Source organism: Haematobia irritans, chromosome 1 (assembly GCF_050003625.1).
Source record: "Haematobia irritans isolate KBUSLIRL chromosome 1, ASM5000362v1, whole genome shotgun sequence".
NCBI classification, from domain to species: domain Eukaryota; kingdom Metazoa; phylum Arthropoda; class Insecta; order Diptera; family Muscidae; genus Haematobia; species Haematobia irritans.
The window spans coordinates 16,702,306-16,718,446 of record NC_134397.1 but is presented as its reverse complement, the minus strand read 5'-3'; the positions used below and the strand labels follow the sequence as shown (position 1 = coordinate 16,718,446).

At 26.4% G+C, this 16,141-nt stretch overlaps 1 protein-coding gene across 1 annotated transcript in view; it reads left to right on the top strand.

Annotated features, from left to right (window-relative positions):
• The window catches only part of RhoGAP93B (MyTH4 and RhoGAP_KIAA1688 domain-containing protein RhoGAP93B), a 73,297-nt gene that overhangs the window by 38,330 nt on the left and 18,826 nt on the right, over positions 1 to 16,141 (top strand). The window contains exon 3 of the mRNA XM_075289452.1: positions 14,225 to 14,724. Coding sequence (XP_075145567.1) covers positions 14,225 to 14,724 — 500 coding nt within the window. The remainder of the gene's footprint in view (positions 1 to 14,224; positions 14,725 to 16,141) is intronic.

Sequence of the window (16,141 nt, the reverse complement as noted above, 5' to 3'; positions counted from 1 at the left end):
AAATTTTTCCAAAATATCCTATTTTTCTATAGAAATAAAATTTTTCAAAAATTTTCTATAGAAATAAAATTTTGACAAAGTTTTCTATAGAAATAAAATATTGACAAACTTTTCTATAGAAATAAAATATGGAAAACATTTTCTATAGAAATAAAATTTTTCAAAAATATTCTAGAAATAAAAATTTTCAAAAATATTCTAGACATAAAATTTTTCAAAAATTTTATATAGAAATAAAATTTTTCAAAAATATTCTATAGAAATAAAATTTTTCAAAAATTTTCTATAGAAATAAAATTTTTCATAAATTTTCTATAGAAATAAAATTTTTCAAAAATTTACTATAGAAATACAATTTTTCAAAAATTTTCTATAGAAATAAAATTTTTCAAAAATATTCTATAGAAATAAAATTTTTCAAAAATTTTCTATAGAAATAAAATTTTTCATAAATTTTCTATAGAAATAAAATTTTTCAAATGTTTTCTATAGAAATAAAATTTTTTAAAAATTTTCTATAGAAATTAATTTTTTCAAAAATTTTATGTAGAAATAAAATTTTTCAAAAATTTTCTATAGAAGTAAAATTTTTTAAAAATATTCTATAGAAAAAATTTTTCATAAATTTGCTATAGAAATAAAATTTTCTACAGAAATAAAATTTTTCAAAAATATTCTATAGAAATAAAATTTTTCAAAAATATTCTATAGAAATAAAAATTTTCAAAAATATTCTAGACATAAAATTTTTCAAAAATTTTCTATAGAAATAAAATTTTTCAAAAATATTCTATAGAAATAAAATTTTTCAAAAATTTTCTATAGAAATAAAATTTTTCATAAATTTTCTATAGAAATAAAATTTTTCAAATGTTTTCTATAGAAATAAATTTTTTTAAAAATATTCTAAAGAAAAAAATTTTTCATAAATTTGCTATAGGAATAAAATTTTCTACAGAAATAAAATTTTTCAAAAATATTCTATAGAAATAAAATTTTTCAAAAATAGTCTATAGAAATAAAAATTTTCAAAAATATTCTATAGAAACAAAATTTTTCAAAAATTTTCTACAGAAATAAAAGTTTTCAAAAAATTTCTATAGAAATAAAATTTTTCAAAAATTTTCTATAGAAATAAAATTTTGACAAATTTTATTTCTATTTCAGAATTTACTTAATTATTTTAATCCGACTCTCGTTATAATGCTCACAGATACCCTTAAAACATATCAATGTGCAATAGTAGCAACAATTCTTTCCATTTCGTTATATTCATTCATCCATGAATTCATTCATTCGTTCGTTTGTGTGTAAATGCTGCTGTACTGCTGATATTGCTATTTGATGATGAGAATGCGAATGTTGAAATTTCTAAGTTGAAAATGAAAATTGTGGCAAGGTTTTATTTTTTCATGGCTTTTTAATTACCAAATACTATGTCTGTCCGTTTCTTTATCTGTTAGTATTTGTAGTCGATTTTTAGGTATTTATGTGAACTACACCTACTTGCTGTAAATCTTAGGTATATCCAGAGGGCCAATTATATATGAGCATCTGTGTGGCTCATTTTTAGGAAGAGGAAACGAATGAAGAAAAATTAAGAGGGAGATTTGATAGCGACTATTAAAAGCGAATATGAATGGTATTCAATTTGCTCAGGGTAATTTGCAACAAATAGAATGTAAATTGAGCGGTTGTTGTTTTTTTATCATAATTTTACCCCTTATATGCTAGTTGGCTTAATGGGAAATTGGTTTTATGTTCAATTATAAAATTAGGGCAAATTTCAATTGAAATATGATAGAATGTTGGGGTATTTGTTGTGGATGTTGGGGTATTTGTTGTAATGAGACTTCCAACAAGATTTGGGCGGTATTTGAATCACCGGTATTTCGGTAGCTGTCACATTTTAAGTTTTTTATTCTTTGACATTTAACAAGTAGAAACTATGCAATTATTAAAATTGGAACAACGAACGCTTCAACAACGCATTAAAAAAAAATAACTACAAAAAAAGGTGACATTCAACTCGAAAACCGTATTTGGCTTTATGTGTGAAGGGACTAGCATTCGAAACTCATAGTAAATTAAGCATTGAAAATATTATTTATCTGTAAATATTTCTATGTTTCGGTTACTTTTCTCAAATATAAATCATGAACAAAAATGTTTTAGTATGCCATGACCAATGCTTTTCATATCGAACTACCTACCACCCTCACCCCAGGTTTCAATCACATTTGAACTTATCATGCTATTTCGGCGAATTTTGTAATTTTTCTTGTAAAAAAATTATGTAAGACATTCAAATCTATTGTATATATGTACATTACGACATATCAAAACAACTAAAAGTCAAGGTTCTAGTACATTTCATTCAAGAATTGGGAATTTGTATTTGTTGTACACTATTTCAATTTTGATAAGTTGAAGGGTGACCTACAATGAAACTTGAGATTACATATTTAATTGTTGAATATGCACACATTTCGTCATATATATATTGAAATGGGTAAAATACCAATGGAGGACTTATAATATTTTTTTTATTTATAGATTTTAGTTTGATTTTTTAGTATTTGAATTAAATCAAATTTAATATTATATCAAAAATAATTAAAATAAAATAAATAAAATTATACTAAATTAATTATAAATATATAAATATTAAATTAAGTTACATGAATGATATTATTTGAAATTGACAAAAAATTAATGTTTTGGCAAATAAATCTGTATACACGGAAAAAATTTCATGAAAATTTTTTCAATTAAAGTCTTAATTGAGTTTTTAAAAATATTCAATTAAAAATTTAATTGATTCAACAAATTTTTTTAATTGAAACAAAAATCAATAACAAAAATTAATAGTATCTTTGTGTTCCCAGAAGAAGTTGGAAATTAGCAACGAAACGTCGGATAAAAATATGAAGTAGTCTTTTTTATTTGACCTTAAAAGCCAGATTTAGAATCGATCTAAAAAGAATCCAAAAATAATAAACAGTCAAGGTCGTATATAAAAAACCAACAATTTAAATTAATAGTATCAATTAACTTTTTAACTGGATCAATTAATTTTTCAATCGAACTATCATTTCTGTGATTGAAGACATTTCAATTAAACAATTAATTGGATCAATTAATTTCGTGATTGAATTTGTGTGTAGGAATATTCGTTTCAGCGCCACACAAAATCATGCGATATATTCCAAAAAGTTCAAATCGAAAATGACCGTGGTTTCAACCCCAGTTTCGGGCAGTACTCATAACTAAACTAAAATAAAATTTTGTCAAAATTGCCTATAAAAATAAAAAATTGACAAAATTTTCTATAAAAATAAAAATTTGACACAATTTTCAATAGAAATAAAATTTTGACAAAATTTTCTACAGAAATAAAATTTTGACAAAGTTTTTATAAAAGTAGAATTTAAATAATTAATATAAAAAAAAAATTTGACATTTTCTATGAAAAAAAATTTTTGCAAAAATTTTCTATACAAATATAATTTTAACAAAATTTTCTATAAAAGTAAAATTTAAATAATTAAAATACAATAAAATTTTGACAAAATTTTTTATAAAAATAAAATTTTGACAAAATTTTCTACAAAAATAAAAAATAGTCAAAATTGTATTTTTTTTATTTCATTTCATTTTATTGAATACCTACACAACAAGATTAAAATCTTATAATTACAGTGCAGGATTATAAATGTTATACAAAAATAACATTTTGACAAAATTTTCTGTAAAATAAAATTTTGACAAAATTTTCTATAAAATAACATTTTGACAAAATTTTCTACAAAAAATAAAAATTTGCCAAAATTTTCTACAAAAGTAAAATTTTGGCAACAATTTCCAATTGACAGAACTTTCTAAAAAAATTAAATTTTGACAAAATTTTCTATAAAATAAAATTTTTACAACATTTTCGACAAAAATAAAAATTTGCCAAAATTTTCTACAAAAATAAAATTTTGGCAACACTTTCTAAAAAAAATTGACAGCAGTTTCTAAGAAAAATAAAATTTTCCATAGAAATAAAATCTTGACAAAATTTTCTATAGAAATAAAATTTCGACAACATTTTCTATAAAAGTAAAATTTAAATAATTAAAATACAATAAAACTTAGACAAAATTTTCTATAAAAATAAAAATTTTGACAAAATTTTCTATAAAAATAAAATTTTGACAAAATTTTCTATAAAAATAAAATTTTGACAAAATTTTCTACAAAAATAAAAATGTGCCAAAATTTTCTACAAAAACAAAATTTTGGCAACACTTTCTAAAAGAAATTTACAGCACTTTCTAAGAAAAATAAAACTTTGACAAATTTTTCTATAAAATCAAATTTTGACAAAATTTTCTATAAAATAAAATTTTGACAAAATTTTCTATAAAATAAAAATTTTAACAAAATTTTCTACAAAAATAAAAATTTTGCCAAAATTTTCTACAAAAATAAATTTTTGGCAACACTTTCTAAAAAAATTGACAGCAGTTTCTAAGAAAAATAAAATTTTGACAAAATTTTCTATAAAATAAAATTTTGACAAAATGTTTTATAAAAATAAAATTTTGACAAAATGTTTTATAAAAATAAAATTTTCCATAGAAATAAAATCTTGACAAAATTTTCTATAAAAATAAAATTTTCCATAGAAATAAAATCTTGACAAAATTTTCTATAGAAGTAAAATTTCGACAAAATCTATATATATAAAATTCAATCTATGTTTGTTTATTTGTTTGTTTGTATGTACCGAGTTGGCTCCGAAACGGCTGAACCGATTTACTTGAAACTTTCAGAGGTCGTAGGGGTCGTTCATGTGGTGAAAATAGGGTACCTCATTTTTTTGACACCTGGTCGCGGAGGGGGACCTCCGCTTTGTCGGACTTTTTGAAAATTGGACCAAAGTTGACCGATTTGCTTGAAATTTTCATTGAAGGTTGTGTTTGGTATCTAGACAAAGATCCGCTACTTTATATTTCGATATTTGGTGGCGGAGGGGACCTCCCCTTTGTTCAACTTTTTTTAAAGTACAGTGAAAAAACTAAAATTCTCTAAATTATCTGAGATTTACAGAGAACATGCGGTGAGGTTATGGAATTAATAGGTACCTGATGGTTTCATATGTGGACGGGGAGGGGGACCTCCCCCTTGCCCTACTTTTTGAAACTTGGAACAAAATTATGCGATTTGCTTGAAATTTTCATTGAATTTGGGGTTGGCATCTAGACAAAAATCCGCTACGTTATTTTTCGATATTTGGCCGGGGAGGGGGCCACCCCTTTGCCCGAATTTTTTTACCGTACAGTACAGTGAAAACAAAACTAAACTACACCGACTAAAATTTTACGGAAAAATGAGTGAGGTTATGATATTTATATCAGGTTCCTAATTTTTTAATAAAAATCATAGGTCATAGGGAGACATCCGCTTCTCTTAAGTAACTACATACAGAGAAACAATTAAACTTTACCGAGTTACTTGAAATTTACAGAGGACTGGGGAGAGGTTACGATATTAATAGTTGATACCTGATTTTGTGATATTTGGACGGAAGAGAGGCCGCCCCTTTAGGCTTATAATTTGCTTGACATTTTCTGGGACGTTTACAAAAGATACGCTACATCACTTTTCGATATTTGGTCGGTGAGTAGGTCCTCCTCTAAAACTGCAAAAAAAAACAAAAATTCTTAAGTTTTCTTGAAATTTACAAAGGCAGTGGAGGAAGGTTATGAACGAAGGGAAGTTTCAAGAATTTTCAGGGAAGGTTAGGGGTGCTATTCACTACGGTGTTTGTCGATATTGTATCGGGGAAAGTGACGTCCCTTTAAAACAATAGAGCAAAATTTAAACATCTCCGATCAACTTGAAATTTACAGGGAACGTGGGAGGAGGTGATTTAATATATACATGATTTTTAAATTAGTATATGATTTTTCGATATCTGGTTGGAGAAGGGGAAAATTGAAATAAACTTTGTCGATTTACTTCGATTGAATTTATAGGGACCATTGAGTAGTTATGAAATTATGTTAATATATTGTACGTGATAGTCCGATATCAGGTCAGAGTGGAGAGAAGGTGGGGAGAGGGTTCCCTTTTGTCCGTTTTTTTTTTCTTAAATTGAAAGTAGAGGGTTGTCCGTAAATGGGAATTTTATGATTTTTGCACAGGCTTCTGCCAGACTTCTTTTTAGTAAAGAACTTAAATTTACATGAAATTGGCAGAGGGTGCATCATTTTCCAACATTTTAGCAAATGTTAATGTGGTAAAATTGTTTACTACTTCTGCTTTTTCCGATTTATTAGATGGGAAACAGTAAGTCTTTGTATGTTATTATAATATAGTGCTTAATTTTCAGATATGTTGAGGAGAAGGATACCTTTCCTTGACAAACCACACTTAAAATTCACAAGAAATGTAGAAGTTTGTCCAACTACTTGAATACAGAACATTTTTTAAGACGAACCATTTTACATATGCATATCCGCCGTATTTATACCTATAAACGAAAGAGCAAGTAGTCCGATTTGTTTGAAAGAATTCAAATCTTTTCGAATTTGTTTTCAGCACGAAGAATATGGTTGACTAAGTTAACGCAAAATGTTCCTACAAATACGCTTCGGAAGGCACAGCGAAGCGGGCCGGGTTACGCTAGTTTTCTATAAAAGTAAAATTTAAATAATTAAAATACAATAAAATTTTGACAACATTTTGACAAAATTTTCTACAAAAATAAAAATTTGCCAAAATTTTCTACAAAAATAAAATTTTGATAACACTTTCTAAAAAAATTGACAGCACTTTCTAAGAAAAATAAAACTTTGACAAATTTTTCTATAAAATAAAATTTTGACAAAATTTTCTATAAAATAAAATTTTAACAAATTTTTCTATAAAATAAAATTTTGACAAAATTTTCTATAAAATAAAATTTTTACAAAATTTTCTATAAAATAAAATTTTGACAACATTTTCTATAAAAATAAAATTTTCCATAGAAATAAAATGTTGACAACATTTTCTATAGAAATAAAATTTCGACAAAATTTTCTATAAAAGTAAAATTTAAATAATTAAAATACAATAAAATTTTGATAAAATTTTCTATAAAAATAAAATTTTGAAAATTTGAAATTTTTCTACAAAAATAAAAATTTGCCAAAATTTTCTACAAAAATAAAATTTTGGCAACACTTTCTAAAAAAATTGACAGAACTTTCTAAGAAAAATAAAACTTTGACAAATTTTTCTATAAATAAAATTTTGACAAAATGTTCTATAAAATAAAATTTTGACAAAATTTTCTATAGAAATTAAATTTTGAAAAAATTTTTCTATAAAACTAAAAAGTGAAATCAAAACATAAAAATTAAACAGATTTTTGTTTATTTTAATGGTTGCAATATTTACATTTTATTTATTTATTTAGTTATTATTATAGTTTGTGATGTCCAGTTTTAATAATTTATAAATGAAACGAATGTAAAACAATTGTAGGTAAGAACTAAAATCCACAATTAATGAAATCTAAATAGAATTTTCCTCTACAGATATTTCAAATAAAAAAAATCTCTGGAAAAGGTCGGAGAAAGCCGACGAAACGTCGAGAAAAAAGATGAAATAAACTTGTTTTATTTGCATTTATATACATTGACCAAAACAGCCCATTAAAATAAACAAAAATCTGATTAAAACTAAGTGGTCATAAAAAGAAAACAGAAATTTTGACATAAAAAAAAACTTTGATAAAATTTTCTATAGGTATAAAATTTTGATAAAATTTTCTATAGAAATAAAATTTTGCTAAAATTTTCTATAAAAATAAAAATTTGACAAAATTTTCTATAAAAATAAAATTTTAACAAAATTTTCTATAGAAATAATATTTTGCCAAAATTTTCTAAAGAAATAATATTTTGCCAAAATTTTCAAAAATGAAGAATTTGTGATACGTAGTACAACCAAGATTTTCTCAGTTCCAAGGAATTTTCTTTTAAGTCAAAATCGAATTCAATCACCTAACTTCTAAGGAGAAAAATCCTTTAATGAAAAATTTATCGCCTTTGGTCAAATAAAAACACTTTGTATCAGAGTAGTGGGGTTTCTCTGCTATAAAAAAAGTAGAATTTGTATTTTAATCAAATAAACTCTTTGTTAATATGTATTTCAGTGTGACATCAACCAAAACATTTTCATTTTAAACAATACAAAAATATTAAAAAAAAAAGATAATCCCATTATAAAATATCTATATATTTTGCCCTTGCATAATTTCTTATGATAATATTATGGCCTCGATTGTTTCTTCTTAAGTGTAAGTAACCTAGTTTACTCATACAAATGCAACATACACATACACGCACACACACATTTAAGCCGTGATGTCAAAGAATGTAACAATTGTGTCCTCCATTAGTGCGTTTATAAATCTATGAGAGATGATAATTACCTATGGCGGTATCTAGGCTAAATGTCGGCCTGGCTTCTCCATAAAATAATATCAAGGAAAATGAGGTTGCTTTGTTTTGGTAAAATTCCATGAGGCACAACCACTTATGGCAAAGCAGATGCCAAAAGGTCTAGTTTTCTGGCTGTGACTGATTTTTAGATTAGCAGAGGATGTATGGGCTGGGCTATTGTCCCATGGGTGGGTAGTTTTATTTAGTGGTCAAAGTTTCGTAAAATGGTTTGTCAATGAACATGGCATTGCATTGTCATGTAAAAAAAGAAATGCTCAATGCTATTATTAGATGAATAAAAATCATGCATGTAGACAAGCTTCATTTGCCAAATTCAAAATACGAAAGAAATGTTTAAGAAATATTCATATACATTTTACAAAATGGAAAAATCCAAGAATTTTGTCGTAATGTGAAACGCCTTTCGGTCGTGACTATAAAAAGGAGATACCTTGGCATTGAGATAAATATAGTATCGGGGCAGCACTTATTGATATGAGGGTCATCCAACGACCGACAAAGTCATCAAAGGCTGCACAAAAGTGGCTCCGCGGTCCATTCCCGGCGAAGTGCCGTCTTGAGATGATCGACACTTTGGTATATTTTAGTGTCATCCTTACTCTTCCAAATACTCCAGGCGCAATAGTCCAACAGATTTGCAAAAAAAAAAAAAACGACACCTCCCAACAATAACTATTGGGTTTTCCGAACCCCAGACACCACAAATTTTTGTTGTGGATACGAACCTCACCAGTCAATATGATTTTGTGACTACAATATTTTTTTTACTATTTTTGTACTTCATTTTAATAATTTCTTATATCGATCAATTTTTAGCTATGACGTAGTTGCTATTTGTCCCATTTCAGAGAATAAAAGTTTCAAAAATGAGAGCTACCAAAATACAGTGATGGTGATTCAAAAAAAAAAAAAAACTCTCTCCCTCTCTCTGGAAAACCTCTTTTACCATTACATTTTATAAAGGGTGATTCTTTTGAGGTTAGGATTTTCATGCATTAGTATTTGACAGATCACGTGGGATTTCAGACATGGTGTCAAAGAGAAAGATGCTCAGTATGCTTTGACATTTCATCATGAATAGACTTACTAACGAGCAACGCTTGCAAATCATTGAATTTTATTACCAAAATCAGTGTTCGGTTCGAAATGTGTTTCGCGCTTTTTTATCGACAAATTTTGTTCAGCGATGAGGCTCATTTCTGGTTGAATGGCTACGTAAATAAGCAAAATTGCCGCATTTGGAGTGAAGAGCAACCAGAAGCCGTTCAAGAACTGCCCATGCATCCCGAAAAATGCACTGTTTGGTGTGGTTTGTACGCTGGTGGAATCATTGGACCGTATTTTTTCAAAGATGCTGTTGGACGCAACGTTACGGTGAATGGCGATCGCTATCGTTCGATGCTAACAAACTTTTTGTTGCCAAAAATGGAAGAACTGAACTTGGTTGACATGTGGTTTCAACAAGATGGCGCTACATGCCACACAGCTCGCGATTCTATGGCCATTTTGAGGGAAAACTTCGGAGAACAATTCATCTCAAGAAATGGACCGGTAAGTTGGCCACCAAGATCATGCGATTTGACGCCTTTAGACTATTTTTTGTGGGGCTACGTCAAGTCTAAAGTCTACAGAAATAAGCCAGCAACTATTCCAGCTTTGGAAGACAACATTTCCGAAGAAATTCGGGCTATTCCGGCCGAAATGCTCGAAAAAGTTGCCCAAAATTGGACTTTCCGAATGGACCACCTAAGACGCAGCCGCGGTCAACATTTAAATGAAATTATCTTCAAAAAGTAAATGTCATGGACCAATCTAACGTTTCAAATAAAGAACCGATGAGATTTTGCAAATTTTATGCGTTTTTTTTTAAAAAAAAGTTATCAAGCTCTTAACAAATCACCCTTTATATAAATATCCACATTATCTTATAAGTATATTATTTGACACAGCTGAATAATCCATTCACCATTAATGTATGACTTATTTCACCATTTGATAGATATCCTATTTTTGATTACAAATTGTCATGGCTATATGGGGGTACCCCTAATGTCATAGCCGCCATGAATGAATTTATTTTTATGTATGTGTGTTAAGGGGGGATGCCCAGTGGTGTGGGTGTATGTGGAAAATGTATGGTCGCATACATATGTATATATGTGTTGAGTGCATTTATGCTCTTTGTTTTGTATGTTAAGAGTTCAAGGTCAGTGCTCATACAAACATTCGCAAACATACACACAAACAAAGGTAAATAAGTGCTCATACATAAGTCTGCAGAGACGTTATCCACAGGGCCTAAAATAACTGAGCTGAGTGAATAACTAAGAGAGAAATTTGCCAAGAAGGCGATTATATTTGCGGGAAAAAATTACAAAAAATTGAATCTTTTAAATAAAAAAATGTAAAAAAGATTTTCAGGCACATTAATCCCATTCGACGAATTTTATTTGTATTTTTTTTTTGCTAGAGCTCAATAATTTTATTTCTTTAAATGCAAATAAATTTTAATCCCAAATTATAAAATGTATCCATCAAATTTGAAAATCTAAAACTCAAATTTAAAATTCGGGCCTTTTCTAAAAATTTCAAAATCCATCTTTCCGCTTGTGATTCACTGCTTTAACCATCGACTGTTTAGGCCCTTGTTTTTCATATTTTCAACTTTTACCTAAGCGTTTCCCCTTTAGTATTTCGTCTTGTATTTAATGGCCTTCGTTGTCAGCAAAACATCGCAACATCAGTCAGTCAGTTTGGCCAGCAAGCCTGTCAGCAGCTATATCAACCATCCACAAACCAGCAGCTATGACAACTACTATGCAAGAGCACTGTGTAACGTTAACGAGTGCCAGTGGTAGCACAACATTACATTTTCGTTTGCATGTCAGCTCGAAGAAAATGAAAAAAAAAAATAATAATGCCATTGAAAATGTGGAAGCTTAAATATACACATTTCCATTTATTACGGGATTTTTAAAATGGATGTCGGCTCTATAGTTGCTGGTGTTGTTGTTGGTAGTTTCCTCTATTTTCCATTACAACAACACAAAGGCGCAAACATCCGTACAGCTCAACGCACCTATCTAACATTAATCAATTGAATGGTCTACCATAAATCAAATACATCCATGTATAAACTCGTATATTACAGCCATTATTGCATTTTATTATAGTAGACTACGAAAACGCATATCCCCTATGAATATTTACAAATGTTAATAACTTTAATTTATTAATGACTGCAATCAAATAACCAATGATATAGAGTGTGGTAGAAAGCACTTTCATTGGGAAAAATAAATGGCGAAAAATAGTTTAAAATTCAATTTCAATTTGAATATTTTCCATAAATAATATAAAAAAATTAAAACCAAAATTTCTAAAACAAAAAATGCACCATATTTTAACAAAATTTCTATAGAAATAAAATTTTTGCAAAAAATTTTCTATAGAAATAAAATTTTGACAAAATTCTCTATAGAAATAAAATTTTGACAAAATTCTCTATAGAAATAATATTTTGCAAAAAATTTCTATGGAAATAAAATTTTGCGAGAATTTTCTATAGAAATAAAATGTTGACAAAATTTTCTATAAAAATAAAATTTTGCGAGAAGTTTCTATAGAAATAAAATTTTGCAAACATTTCCTATAGAAATAAAATTTTGCAAAAATTTTCTACAGAAATAAAATTTTTGCGAAAAGTTTCTATAGAAATACAATTTTGACAAAATTTTCTATAGAAATACAATTTTGAGAAATTTTCTATAATTTTGAGAAAATTTTCCATAGAAATAAAATTTTGACGAAATTTCCTATAGACATAAAAATAAAATTTTGCAAAAATTTCTATACGCACAAAATTTGCGAAAATTTTCGATAGAAATAAAAATAAAATTTTGCAAAAAATTTCTATAAATAATATAAAAAGTTAAAACCAAAATATCTAAAGCAACAAAATTCACGATATTTTAACAAAATTTCTATAGAAATAAAATTTTGCGAACATTTTGTATAGAAATAAAATTTTGACAAAATTCTCTATAGAAATAATATTGTGCAAAAAATTTTCTATAGAAATAATATTGTGCAAAAAATTTTCTATGGAAATAAAATTTTGCGAGAATTTTCTATAGAAATAAAATTTTGACAAAATTGTCTATAAAAATAAAATTTTGCGAGATGTTTCTACAGAAATAAAATTTTGCGAAAAGTTTCTGTAGAAATAAATTTTTGACGAAATTTTCTATAGAAATAAAATTTTGAGAAAATTTTCTATAATTTGGAGAAAATTTTCCATATAAATAAAATTTTGAAAAAATTTTCCATATAAATAAAATTTTGACAAAATTTTCCATATAAATAAAATTTTGACAAAATTTCTTATAGAAATAGAATTTTGGAAAATTTTCCATACAGAAATAAAATTTTTCAAAAAATTTCTATAAAAATAAAATTTGCGAAAATTTTCGATATAAATAAAATTTAGCGAAAATTTTCGACAACTCTATTTGTCGAAAATGGACTATAGAAATAAAATATTGTGACAATTTTCTATAGAAATAAAAGTTTGCAAAACAATTCTACAGAAATAAAATTTTGCGAAAAGTTTCTATAGAAATGAAATTTTGCGAAAATTTTCTGAAGAAATAAAATATTGACAACATTTTCTATCGAAATAAAATTTTGACAAAATTTCCTTTTAGAAATAAAGTTTTCGAAAATTTTCTATCGAAATAAAATTTTGTGAAATTTTTTTATAGAAATAAAATTTTGGGAAAATTTTTTATAGAAATAAAATTTTGAGAAAATGTTCAATTGAAATATAATTTATACAAAATTTTTTGTAGAAGTAAAGTTTTGAAAAATTTTTTTAAAAAATTAAATTTTAACAAAATTTTCTAGAGAAATAAAATTTTGGAATAATTTTCTATACATCGAAAAAAAAAGTGAACTGTTTTATAAGAAGAATGAACTACCTCACACGAAAATTGAACTAAATTTTGCTCCACATTTTGAGATTTCCACAAAGCGTTGTTAAAACCAGGAAAGTTTAATGCGCTGTTGTACTTTTTAACTGCAGTTCACAAAATTACATGCTCTCGTAGAAGAAAAAATGAACTAAAAGTAATGAAGAAAATCATTGGCGCCAAATCATAACCATACAGTAGTTCATTCTTACTATTTTTGGGAATCGTACGAAAATCTTCTTTTGCTTTAGTTCGTATTGAACTTATGTGTACGCTCATTGAACTTTATACTCACGTTTAGTTTATAACATTTTTGAGACATACTTAAAAAAAGTAATATTTCATTAAGCTGTGGAAAATTTCGATAAAAATAATAAAATTTAACTACTAGCAAATAAATTTTTTCCAATAAAAATAAGTTAAATTTAGAGTTAGTTTAACTACGGAATTTTTTTTCTGTGTAGTAATAAAATTTACAGAAATAAAATTTTTCGAAGATTTTTTATAAAAATAAAATATTTCGAAAATTTTCTATAGAAGTAAACTTTTGCAAACATTTTCTATAATAATACAATTTTTCTCTGTGCATGATAATAATTTGACCATTTTAATCATTGTCTATTTTTAATCTAATTTTTATTCATTGTTTGCATTTTATTCTACTCTTCTTTCTTTGCATGATGTGGTGGCGGCTGGCGTTGTGGTGGTGCGTGTCTTGTCTTGCCTAAATTTGCGTTGCCTTCTTGTCAGGATGTACCAATTAAGCGCACCGACTCATCGCAATGGTGGGAACTCTTCGATACAAATACTCAACGTTTCTATTACTACAATGCTGCCTCGCAAAAGACCGTCTGGCATAGACCTAGCAAATGTGACATCATACCGCTGGCCAAATTGCAAACGCTCAAACAGAATACCGATCCCAGTGATCGTAGAGAGATTAGCACACAAACTCAACTACAACAGCAGCAACCACCGCCACAACATTCGTCACAACATTCATCGCCTTCCATGCCTAAAGTGCGCTCAGCATCCCAACGAGGCAGCAGCAGTCATCATCTAACGCCCAACAGCAATACCAATACAACTGGCAGTGTGGGGAGTGGTGGCCGAGGGAGTGGGATGGATGGTGGCGGTGGCGGCGGTGGTACTAACAAACGCAGCAGTTCAGGTTTGCCATTGCATGCAAGCTCAGAAGAGAAACTTTCAAGTGAAATACTCTCAAGTCCACGTGGGCGTCAAAGTTTTCGGTATGTATGATAAACGAACAAATCTGGCAAATGGTATTAGAGATGATGCCTCCAGATGGAAACTATGATTATCCATTTAAGTTTTATTTTTCAGTTTTTTTTTCTTGTTTCTTTTTTTCATTATTTGTGGTTTGTTTATGTTTGAAATCTGGCCATGGTGTGATGAAGATATTTGTATTCATAGTTGGAACAGTGGGAATCTAAAAGTGCAATGTATTAAAAATTTCTTTTAGAAAATATAATGATGAGCTGCTTCCGACACTCTAAAATAAAACAACTTACGACAGTGTTATAAGGCTTGACCCATTTACTTTGGAGATGATTTTCTCCCAAAAAAAAAAAAATGGAGTGTAATAAATGTACATATAACATTGCCTCCTTTTAACTTGATACATGTTGGCCCAAAATATGCTCGAATTTTTTACTCTATAGAAATAAAATTTTGCAAAAATTTCCTATAAAAATAGAATTTTGCAAAAACTTTCTATAAAAATAAAAATTTTCAAAAATTTTCTATAGAAATAACATTTTTCAAAAATATTTTTTTTTAATAAAATTTTTCAAAACAAATTCTATAAAAATAAAAGTTTTCAAAAATTTTCAAAATTTTTCTATAGAAATAAAATTTTTCAAAAATTTTCTATAGAAATAAAATTTTTAAAAAATTTTCTACAGAAATAAATTTTTTCAAAAATTTTCTATAGAAATAAAAGTTTTCAATTTTTTTTTTCAAAAATAAAATTTAGAGAGAATTTTCAATGAATAAAAATAAATTTTTTCAAAAATTTTCATAATTTTCTGTAACAATAAAATTTTGAGAAAATTTGCAATAGAAATAAAAATTTTCTATACAAATAAAATTTTTCAAAAATTTTCTATAGAAATAACATTTTTCAAAAATATTTTTTTAATAAAATTTTTCAAAACAATTTTAATAGAAATAACTTTTTTTAAAAAATTTTCTATAGAAATAAAAGTTTTCAATTTTTTTTTCAAAAATAAAATTTTGAGAGAATTTTCAATGAATAAAAATAAAATTTTTCAAAAATTTTCATAATTTTCTGTAAAAATAAAATTTTGACAAAAGTTGCAATAGAAATAAAAGTTTTCTATACAAATAAAATTTTTCAAAAATTTTCTATAGAAATAACATTTTTCAAAAATAATTTTTTTAATAAAATTTTTCAAAACAATTTTAATAGAAATAATTTTTTTTTCAAAAATTTTCTATAGAATTAAAATTTTTAAAAATTTTTCTATAGAAATAACATTTTTCAAAAATTTTCTATAGAAATTTTGTTCCAAAAAAAAAAAAAAAAAAAAATGGAGTGTAATAAATGTACATAAAGGGTGATTCTTTTGAGGTTAGGATTTTCATGCATTAGTATTTGACAGATCACGTGGGATTTCAGACATT